Genomic DNA, 10,445 nt, shown 5'->3' with positions numbered 1-10,445 from the left:
TAGAGACAAGGTCTTGCTCTGTTGCCCAGGATGGAGTGCAGTAGGGTGATTATAGCTCACTGCAACCTTGGCCTCCTGGGTTGAAGCAATCCTCCTGCCTTAGCCTCCCATGTATCTGGGACTACAGGCATGCACCACTATACCGGGATAATTTTTGAAAAATTTTTGTAGAGATGGGGTCTTGCTACATTGCTCAGGCTGGTCTGGAACTCCTGGGCTCAAGTGATCCTCCTGGCTCAGCCTCCCAAAGTGCTGGGATTACAGGTGTGAGACAGCACCCACCCCAGGGCCTTTTATCTTACATATTAATCTCCTTAGCTCTTTATTATTTGTGTTCCTTATTTATACTTCTCTCTCTTTTTTTTTTTTTTGATCACATCTGCAAAAAGTCTGTCTATTTCATTTACATTTTCAAAGAATCAGCTTTAGGTTTTATTGGCCATGTTTTGTTTTACATTTCATCTATTTCTGCTTTTACCTTTCTTCATTCCTTAGCTTTTTTCTTTGGCTCATTTTGTGGACTTTTTCTAGTGTCTTGAGTAGAAAGCTTGTTTTGTTCATTTTCAAGTCTTTTTCCTTTAGTACTCTTTTTTTTTTTTTTTTTTTTGAGACGGAGTTTCGCTCTGTCACCCAGGCTGAAGTGCAGTGGCCGGATCTCAGCTCACTGCAAGCTCCGCCTCCCGGGTTCACGCCATTCTCCTGCCTCAGCCTCCCGAGTAGCTGGGACTACAGGCGCCGCCACGTCGCCCGGCTAGTTTTTGTATTTTTAGTAGAGACAGGGTTTCACCATGTTAGCCAGGATGGTCTCGATCTCCTGACCTCGTGATCCGCCCGTCTCGGCCTCCCAAAGTGCTGGGATTACAGGCTTGAGCCACCGCGCCCGGCCATTCCTTTAGTACTCTCAATGCTGATAAGCTATCATTTTTCTCTTCAAGGATGGCTGTGGCTATCCCACAGGTTTGATGTATATGATGCTTTTACTGTCATTTGATTCTGGTTGATACCTTGTATTTTAGTTGCTTCTGTAGTCCAAGTGTCACTTTTTTTTTTTTTTTTGAGACGGAGTCTTGTTCTGTCGCCCAGGCTGGAGTGCAGTGGTGTGATCTCAGCTCACTACAACCTCTGCCTCCCAGATTCAAGCAATTCTCCTGCCTCAGCCTGCTGAGTAGCTGGGATTACAGGCGCACACCACCATGCCTGGATAATTTTTGTCTTTTTAGTGGAAACGGGGTTTCACCATATTGATCAGGCTGGTCTTGTACTCCTGACCTCGTGATCTACCTGCCTTCGGCCTCCCAAAGTGCTGGGATTACAGGGTTGAGCCACCATGCCCGGCCCCAAGTGTTACCTTTTATTCGTAAAATGTAACATTTTTTATGAGATGTAGTCTCACTCTGTTGCTCAGGCTGGAGTGCAGTGGTGCGGTCATGGCTCACTGCAGCCTCGAATTCCTGTGCTCCAGTGATCTATAGGTGTGCACCACCATGTCTGGCTAATCCCAATGTTATTTAAATTTAAGGAATTTTTTTCAACTCTATAGAAACTCTGGGGGAGACGAGTGTAGCTATTGAATTGGTATCTATAGTTAGTTTCATTTATTTATTTATTTTTAAAAATAGAGAAGGGATTTTGCCATGTTGCCCAGGTTGGTCTCAAATTTCCGGGCTCAAGCGATTCTCTCACCTTAGCCTCCTAAAGTGTTAGGATTACAGGCATGGGCCACTGTGCTGGGGCTATATTTGTTGCATTGTATTTTAAATATTAATAATAAATTGACCTGCTGTGTAAACTTGCATTTGAAGAAAGGGCTCTGAGTCTTTTAAAAATGGTTTGGAAAAGTCTGGTCTACCTCAAGTCCACACCTTTTTACTGATGGGCAAACTGAGGCTCCAGTGAATCCGTGGCAAATGCAGGATTATGATACAGATTTTTAACCCACATTCTGGAGGTCTTTCACCACCCATCACCCCAACTCAACACAATCATCCCCAAAAGGGCCTTTCTCGTCCCTGCCCAAACCTGTCTTTCTATTCTAAGCCTGGACTCGGCCATCACCACTCCTGACCAATGCCAAGAGCTGCTTTCCAGTGGGGCATTGCAGCTGGGTGGGGCCTGTGGCTCCCATTAATGACACACTCATTCTGGCCCCCACTTCCCAGCTCTCCACTCCTGGCCTCTACCTCTTCCCCGCTTGCATTCATCCACCCACAGGGTCTTTTCTGTGGCTAGAGAAGGATGGAGATATTTTCAGGGTTGTGCAGGTAATGTTTGAGAGACATACAGGGAATCCCAGGACAAAGTTGTGTCTTTGATTAAATGGGTGAGGACTACCAGAAGGTGATGGAAGTCTTCTTGCAAAATATGGTCATTTCCTAAGCACAAGCAGCCCTGTTTTGGAGCCCAGGTGACAAAGTGAGGTGCAGTGTAGGGGAGAGCCATGTCCCACAGAATGCTGGTGCCTCAAGAGGGGCAGTCCTTGGCCAGCTGGGGAGCAGGACTCTCACATATAACCTGGGGCACTGTGGGAGGGGCACAAGGCCCTGGCATCCAGCAGTGGGGTGTGGAGCACAGTGATCTGGGCCCATCCTCCTGCATGTGCACACCCAGACTGAGAAAAGTCTTGGGCGGGAAAGGAAATGAGTGTGGCCGCCAGGAAATGGCAGGGCTAGTGGTGGTGGAAGGAGAGGCTGACACACATGTGCATTAACCAGGACTTTTATGGCCTCGGTGGCTCCCCAACAGCTCAGCGAGGGAGTGGGGCCCTGTGGCTCTAGCTCTAGGGTGGAGGCAGGAGAACAGCAGGACCACAGCCTGGCATCCTTGCTGTGGGGGGAGCGGTTCCCACTCAGGGCGAGGACCAGAGGATGGTGCGAAGAGCTCTTCTCTCTGGACGTCTCCAGGGTCACGCTGCTACCCCAGGGCTGTGGGGGCAGATGGGGTGAGGGGACGAAGGAGGCTGTCAGAGAGATGGAGGACCAGGTCCCCAGTGCCCCCACCCCTTCTGCTCCCCTGCCCACCCCGGGCCACCCAGTGACCCAATCCACCCCACGCTCAGCCTGTGCCAGGTTCAGGTTCAGGAAGGTAGCGTTGGTCCTTGTGCGAGGGAGGGAGGTTGACTGTGAGAAGAGAGAATGGGTGAAAAGGAATCCCGAGGCTTTGTCGGGGTGGCCTGCTGCCACTGAACAGCATTCTCCCCTAACACTGACCCAGAAAAACAGAGTTTGATCAGTGAATGGATGAAAGTGGGTGACTGGCAGTGGTTGAGTCCTTGATCCTGGAAATTTCCAGTGATAGGGGAGGCACCATCCCGAACTGAGGGACATGGCTTCTGAGAGTGCTCTGGCTGCTGGGGGAGGCAAGATTCCAGACTTGGGGAATGATCTTATCCCCAGTGTCTGAGAGCTAATGGGGGAAACCTGGCCCTACTGTAGGGACATGGACTCATAGACCTCTGGGGATGCCCAGTCAGATGGAGGAGACATGGTCCCTGGCTCTGGGAGCTCCCAGTCTGATGGAGGAGACATGGTCCCTGGCTCTGGGAGCTCCCAGTCTGATGGAGGAGACATGGTCCCTGACTCTGGGAGCTCCCAGTCTGATGGAGGAGACATGGTCCCTGACTCTGGGAGCTCCCAGTCTGATGGAGGAGACATGGTCCCTGACTCTGGGAACTCCCAGTCTGATGGAGGAGACATGGTCCCTGGCTCTGGGAGCTCCCAGTCTGATGGAGGAGACATGGTCCCTGGCTCTGGGAGCTCCCAGTCTCAGGAGGAGACATGGTCCTTGGCTCTGGGAGCTCCCAGTCTGATGGAGGAGAGATGGTCACTGACTCTGGGAACTCCCAGTCTCACGGAGAAGACATGGTCCCTGACTCTGGGAGCTCCCAGTCTGATGGAGGAGACATAGTTCTTGCCTCTGGGAGCTCCCAGTCTGATGGAGGAGACCTGGACTGTGCCTCTGGGAGCTCCCAGTCTGATGGGGGAGACATGGACTATGCCTCTGGGACCTCCCAGTCTGATGGAGGAGACATGGTCCCTGACTCTGAAAGCTCCCAGTCTGATGAAAAAGACATGGTCCCTGACTCTGAGAGCTCCCGCTCCCAGTCTGATGGAGAAGACATGGTCCCTGCCTCTGGGAGCTCCCGGTCTGATGGAGGAGACATGGACCCTCACTCCTGGAGCTCCCAGTCTGACGAGGGAAACATAGTCCCTGACTCCAGGAGCTCCCAGTCTGATGGAGGAAACATGTTCTATAACTCTGGGAGCTCCCAGTCTGATGGAGGAGACATAGATCCTGACTCTGGGAGCTCTCAGTCTGATGGAGGAAACATGGAGCTTGACTCTGGGAGCTCCTAGTCTGATGGAGGAGACATAGTTTCTGACTTTAGAAGCTCCCAGTTGATGGGGAGACACAGTTCCCAACATCTGAGAGCTCCCAGTCTGAGGGAGGTGACATGGTCTTCAACATTTGGGAATTCCCAATCCAGTGGAGGAGACATTGTTCCTGACTTCTAAGAGCTCCCAGTCTGATGGAGGAGACATTGCTCCTGACTTCTAAGAGCTCCCAGTTCAATGGGGAGACATGGTGCCCAACATCTGGGAACTTCCATTCTGATGGAGGGGACACAACTTCCACACGTAGAAGCCTCCATCCTAATGGAGTCGACCATCCTTATTTCAGTTTGAAAGAGAAACTCCACCATCTGATGATAGAAACTTTGCCCTCACGATAATAGAAAGGAGGAGACATGATCCCCATTGCATAGGATCTCCCAGTCTGATTCATCCTTACTCTATGCCTGCAGTCTGATAGGAGAGGTAAACTCCCATCATTAACCCATTTCCCCAATATGGACCCTATGTTTTAGGGTCCACCTGTCTGCAGGAAAGAGGATGCTCCACCGTCAGACTATGCCTTCTCTTTTAAAACCTTCAGTCTGCTGTACCTCTTATTTGAGAAAGAAGGCATGGGGGTCCCCTTTATCAACCCTCAGTCTGATGGAGGAGGCCAGTCTACCCACGGTGTAGGTCATTAGTTTGATAGAAGAGGCAGAGCCCTATTTGGGGACTCCCAAGTTAAACGGAGGAGACAAGGCCTCTCCCTTCAGTCTGATGGGGGAGGGATATCCATCTTTGGTCTATGTCCCCCAGCCTGATGGAGGAAGCAAAGGCTCCTTTTGGGAGCCCTTGTCTAAAAAGGGGCATGCCTTGCCCTTTCCCAGACACTCACGGGCCACCTGCAGCTCCACTTCCAGTGTCTCGGTCTTGCCCTGCAGTGTGACGGTCTTGAGTGTGTAGCGGCCAGTGTCTGTGAGGTTCAGCTTTTGCACCAACAGTGAGCAGTTGGGGAAGCCCACCTCCCGGCCTGTGTGCGCGGGGCCTGCAATCCAGGTTCCTGATGGCAGCTGGCTGAGCAGCCGGTTGGGCTCGGAGGCAGGCCCGCGGTACCAGGCGTAGACCAGCAGGTCCTTGGGGTAGCCCTGCACGGTCAGCGTCACGTCCTGGCCCTCCATTGGCTTGGTGGGCACGGGCACGATCATCATGGCAACTGCTGCAGCTGGGGAGAGAGCGAAGGGGCTGGGTCAGCTTGGCCTGCATCTGGCATCGTGTCCCCCTCCCATCCCCTGCTGGCCTCCCCCTAGTTGGCTGGCACTCCCCTTGTAGGGTGCTGGGAAGGAGACTGAGGAAGGAGGTGACTTGTGTCGTGGTGGAGGTGGATTCTGGGTCCCAATAGTGTCTGCTAGGGGACTGTGTCTCCCCTATCAGACTACAAATTCCCAGCCTTTGAGAGGTGTCTCTCCCATCAAACTGGAAGACCCTGGAGGGTTGGGTCATGTCTCCTCCATCAGAATGGAAATTCCCGAAATACAGGGGCCATGTCTCCCCTATCAGAGTGGAAATCCCAGAAAATGGGGACCGTGTCTTCCCCATGAGATGGTTGGGACTTGTGTCTGTCAGACGGAGAGACCCCAGAATGTGTAAACCATAGCTCTTCCATCTAGAGGGTGGGAGGCCATGTCTCCTCCATCAGATTGAAAATTCCTACAAGGTGGCAGCACTGTTTCCTCCATCAGATTGAGAAATTCTAAATTGTTGCTGGGTTTTTCCAATCAAGTTGGGGACCCTAGAAGTTAGAAGGAAATGTCTATTCTATCAGGCTGGAAATTCCTAGAAAGTGGGGACCTGTACTCCTCCATCAGATTAGGAGTACCCCAAAGGTGGATACCCCATCAGACTAGGAATGCTAAAAACACAGGGCCATGTCTCCTGGAGACCAAGTCTCCCCATCAGAAGGAAAATTCTCCCCAAGTGCACACTGTGTCTCCTCCATCTGACTAGGAGCCCACTGAGGGTGAGTTGTCATATCTCCCTCATTACTGGTTGGAAGCTCATGGAGGATGAGGCATTGCCTCTTCTCTTTGAGCAGCAATTCCTTGAATAAGGGAGCCACGTTTCCCTGTCCCAGGACCGTCTCTCCAAGGACAGAGGCCATGTCTCCTCCATCTGATTAGTCTCCTTTTCTTCTGTCTCTCTCCCAGCACCTGCCACAGAGTTGCTGACAGTACTAGAAGCCCTTGGGAGCAGTGTATCCACTCCCTGAACATACCTGCATACCTTGGACACCCCCCATCTTGGCCTGCACAGGCAGGGCTTGGGGTAGTGCCTGAGGTCATCTGGTCCATCCCCCTGTCTCCCGTCAAGACCAGCTGCCAAAGCCCCAGGTGAGTGGAGCAGGAGGCACACTTACCTCTGGGGATGCCATTTCAGCTTTGGGTGAAAATCCACCCTTTGGATGAGACCCAGCCTGTTAGTGGGAGGGAGGGAAGGACCATTTCCCACTGTCCCCCGGGGATGATGGCCACTTGGGAAGGAACTGAGGTGGAATTAATGAGGCCTTAATATTCAAAGCCGCCATCCCCGGAAGATGAGAAAATGTTGCCTGAGGATTGCAATGGCTCTGAAATGACAACCACCTGCACTGCCCCAGCCCTCAGGTCATTTTAGGACAGAAGCAAGATGACAATGCCTCCCCAGCTGTTTCTCCATTTGCCAGCAGTTGGCTGTGATTCTCCAGTTGTGTGTGTGTGTGTGTGTGTGTGTGTGTGTGTGTGTATGCCCGTCATCTGAGTCAGATAACTGGGTAGTCTAGTTGGCTGCACAGAATTTCAGCTGTCTGTGTGGTAGGGGGGTAGCTCAAGCCCCTAAGCAGCTGGTGACTGAATTTAGAACAGTGGCACCCACCTGAAGTGACATCTGAGTGATTTTCCACTCTGTCAACCCACAATGGTTTGCCATTTGTTCTCCAGGTGAGCAGGACATGGGCTGTCTCCCTTTAGACCCAGATGCAAAGCGATCCACTTGATATGCCACTTTGTCACAGCTCATCAATGAACTGTGAATCTACTATGTTCCAATTCTCTTTTGGGCAAATGGTGGCTTAACCCTCACAGCCTGATGAGGCCTCCATGGGGATTGGGGGGTGGTCAGGCTGGGGGTGACTCACCAGAGAGCTTGACCACGACTGAGGCAGATCCAGATAGCAGGGTCTTGGTGTTCTTCGCAATACATGTGTACGTCCCCTCCTGGGCAGCTGTCATACTGCTGATGTTGATGTGGTCTTGACCGTTCTTTAGGGCCTGCCCATTGAAGGCCCACACATACTCAGGCTCTGGGCAGGACCTGGACACGCACCACAGGGTGAGGGACGTGTTGAAGTCAACTTTGATGGTGCAGCCTGTGCGGGTGGTGGAATCCTGGAGGATGGCCACACGTTCTGGGCCAACTGTGAGGGCAGGAGGGAGAGATGGAGCAGTATAGGGAAGGAGGAGTGGAGGTGGGAACCCCTGGTTTTCTCTCCACCAGGCTAGGTCCCTGGGAATATCTTGGCCTAGTGGAGGGGAAAAAAAAGCTCTGGCCTTAACTCTAACTTGTTCTGGGATCTTGAGAATCACTCCCTCTCAGAGCATCTCAGCTTTCTGTTCTGTAAAAAGAATGTGTTGGGCCAGATAACATTTCAAGGTATTTTTGAAATCTATGGCTCCATTGACAAATAAAAAAAGCTTAAATGATTTTTTGTTTTTTTCTGACAAAGCCATTCTAAGAGTATAGAATTCTAGGGCTTCAAGAATTGGTGCTTCTAGGTTCTAAGGTTCTAGAAATCTATGCTTCCAAGATTCTAGACTCTAAGATTTCAGGATTAGATTCTAAGATTCTAAGAAACTCTGCATCTAGAGGTTCTAAGATTCTCAGAGTCTGGAATTCAGTGCTTCTGAAGTCCAGAATTCTCTGGTTGTAGGATTCTAGGATTCTAGGCACTAAGTTTTTCTACATCACGGGTCCTCATGTACCTCGGTGATTTATTTTCCCAGGATTCCACACTGCACATCTGCTGCCCCTGGGAATGACTGCATGCTTTGGTTATATTGTTAAATTTTGTGTCCCCTCCCATTACACTATTTCCTCCCCCGCTCCCTTTTCAAACCAACTGGCCCTGTTTCCTTTTGAAGGGTTATTCAATAGTAAAGGTGGTCTGTAGAAGTCCTTTAGGATATGGGGCAAGTATATGTTTTTTTCTTCCTTTCTTTCTTTCTTTTTTTTTTTTGAGACAGCATCTTGCTCTGTCGCCCAGGCTGGAGTGCAGTGGTGCAACCATAGCTCACTGCACCTGCAACTTCGGCCTCTGGGGCTCAAGCCTCCTGAGTGGCTGGGACTACAGGCATGTGCCACCATACCTGGCTAATTTTTATGTTTTCAGTAGAGACGGGATCTTGCTATATTGCCCAGGGTGGTCTCAAACTTCTGGGTTCAAGTGATCCTCCTACCTAGGCCTCCCAGAGTGCTGGGACTACAGGCATGAGCCACTGTGCCTGGCCAGGGCAAGTGCACTTTAAGAGGGGCCCCTGGTCCTCAACCCCAGCTTGCCTGCTGACTCACTGTGTGACCTTGGGCCCCCTCTCCTGGCCTCGGTTTCCCCATCCATGAGGTTTGGACACTGGGTATCTCTGGTGGGGCCAGGAGGACTCACAGTACACGGTCAGGTTGATGGGCTCGCTGCGGCTGGCACTGACCGCGTTCCACACCTCACATTGATAGGCACCAGCCTCCTCCCGGCGGATGCCATGCCTGGCCAGCACCCGGCCGTCGGGGGACAGGCCCAGGCGGAGAGCGATGGGCAGGGCCCCACCATTGAAGAACCAGCGGACCTCGGCTGTGGTGCTGGGGCTGCCGCACATAAGGCGCAGGGTGTCTCGACGCTCCACCAGTGCTGTGCTGTTGGCCAAGACTGTGGGCTGGGCCAGGATCTCTGTGGAGGCAAGAGACAGAGGGGGAGGGGGCCGGGCACCGCCTGCTCCGAGGGCCTTCCCTTCCCCAGACAAGGGGCATGGCCAGATTGTGGCTGTGCCCCTACACCCTCAGCCGGAGGGACAAAGAAGGGTTTAGGAGGCAGGTCTAATCCTGGAGGCCATCCTGAAGGAGATGAGCATTTTGAGGTTATTTTAGAAACTTTTTCACTGATGGTTTAAACATTTGTTGGATTTTTTTTTTTTTTTTTTTTAAGAAGGATTGAGAAGGAGGTTGGAAGGCCCGGCTGGGGCAGAGGGGGGTGTTGGGGGGTGTCTCACCATAGACCTGCATGTGTCCGTAGCCCACCTCAGTCTGAAACTGCCTGTTGTACGTCTGCAGGATGTAGGTGCCTGAGTGCCGGGGCAGGACGCCCTGGATGTCCAGGCTGCCATCGGGGCGCACAGCCTCCCGCCCCGTGTGGGCCGGGCCAGGAGTTTCATCGCCTGTGCTCACGATGTAGCTGGCCACCAGGTACGATACGCTGAGTGTGGGCCCCGCATACCAGTTGTAGGCGAGCAGTTCCCCCGAAAGCCCATGGACGATCAGCGTGACGTTGTCCCCTTCGGTCGGCTGGGCAGGCTCCAGGGTGATAGAGATCTCAGCCCCCACATTCAGGAATGTGGCTGAGGAAGAGGAGTCAGAGGGGTTGGATGAGGCAGGTTTGATCAGTTGCCCCATTTGACAGAAGAGACTCAGGCTCGGGGCACGTTCCCAGCCCAATGTCCTTCTATGTAAATGAGGACAGGCAAAACCAGTATTTGAACCCGCAACTCTCTGACTCTCAACATCTCAACCACCTAATCTTTCTGGGAGTTTATCTGAGTGGCTTTGAATACACTGTCTTTCTCTGTGTTTCTGTTCTTCCAAATCTCACATGGGGATGACAGGCCTACCTGCCTTACAAGGGTGTAAGGATCCTGTACACATAACACATTTAGAATGCCTGGTATACAGTAAATGCCCAATACATGTTAGTCAGATGCAGGAGCTCAGTCCCAGGGAGGGACTCAGTCCCAGGGAGGGAGCGATGTGTTGTGAGGATTGGGTTTGATGGACTGTGCTGAGGATCTAGCATCACATCTTGCATACAGCAAGTGCAAAGCA

At 52.1% G+C, this 10,445-nt stretch overlaps 1 protein-coding gene across 1 annotated transcript; it reads right to left on the bottom strand.

Annotated features, from left to right (window-relative positions):
• Positions 1-4,565: 4,565 nt before the first annotated feature.
• CEACAM16 (CEA cell adhesion molecule 16, tectorial membrane component) lies at positions 4,566-10,024 on the bottom strand. Its single transcript, XM_033229271.1, has 4 exons — positions 9,620-10,024; positions 9,022-9,300; positions 7,501-7,779; positions 4,566-5,553 (listed from the first exon to the last, which is right to left on the bottom strand). The coding sequence occupies exons 1-4, from the start codon at positions 10,017-10,019 to the stop codon at positions 5,135-5,137; spliced, it is 1,377 nt and encodes a 458-aa protein (XP_033085162.1). The 5' UTR covers positions 10,020-10,024; the 3' UTR covers positions 4,566-5,134.
• Positions 10,025-10,445: the final 421 nt, after the last annotated feature.

This window comes from Trachypithecus francoisi, unplaced genomic scaffold (assembly GCF_009764315.1).
Source record: "Trachypithecus francoisi isolate TF-2019V2 unplaced genomic scaffold, Tfra_2.0 Lachesis_group12, whole genome shotgun sequence".
Classification (NCBI taxonomy): domain Eukaryota; kingdom Metazoa; phylum Chordata; class Mammalia; order Primates; family Cercopithecidae; genus Trachypithecus; species Trachypithecus francoisi.
This window is presented reverse-complemented; position numbering and strand designations above follow the sequence as displayed.

Excerpts from the sequence above, each read along its gene's own strand:
- CEACAM16 (XM_033229271.1), bottom strand. The coding sequence starts at position 10,019 with ATGGGGCAACTGATCAAACCTGCCTCATCCAACCCCTCTGACTCCTCT. Across the intron at positions 7,780-9,021 it reads CATCAACCTGACCGTGTACT|TTGGCCCAGAACGTGTGGCC; the intron begins GTGAGTCCTCCT and ends CTGCCCTCACAG. Across the intron at positions 5,554-7,500 it reads AGTCGTGGTCAAGCTCTCTG|CTGCAGCAGTTGCCATGATG; the intron begins GTGAGTCACCCC and ends CTCTCTCCCCAG.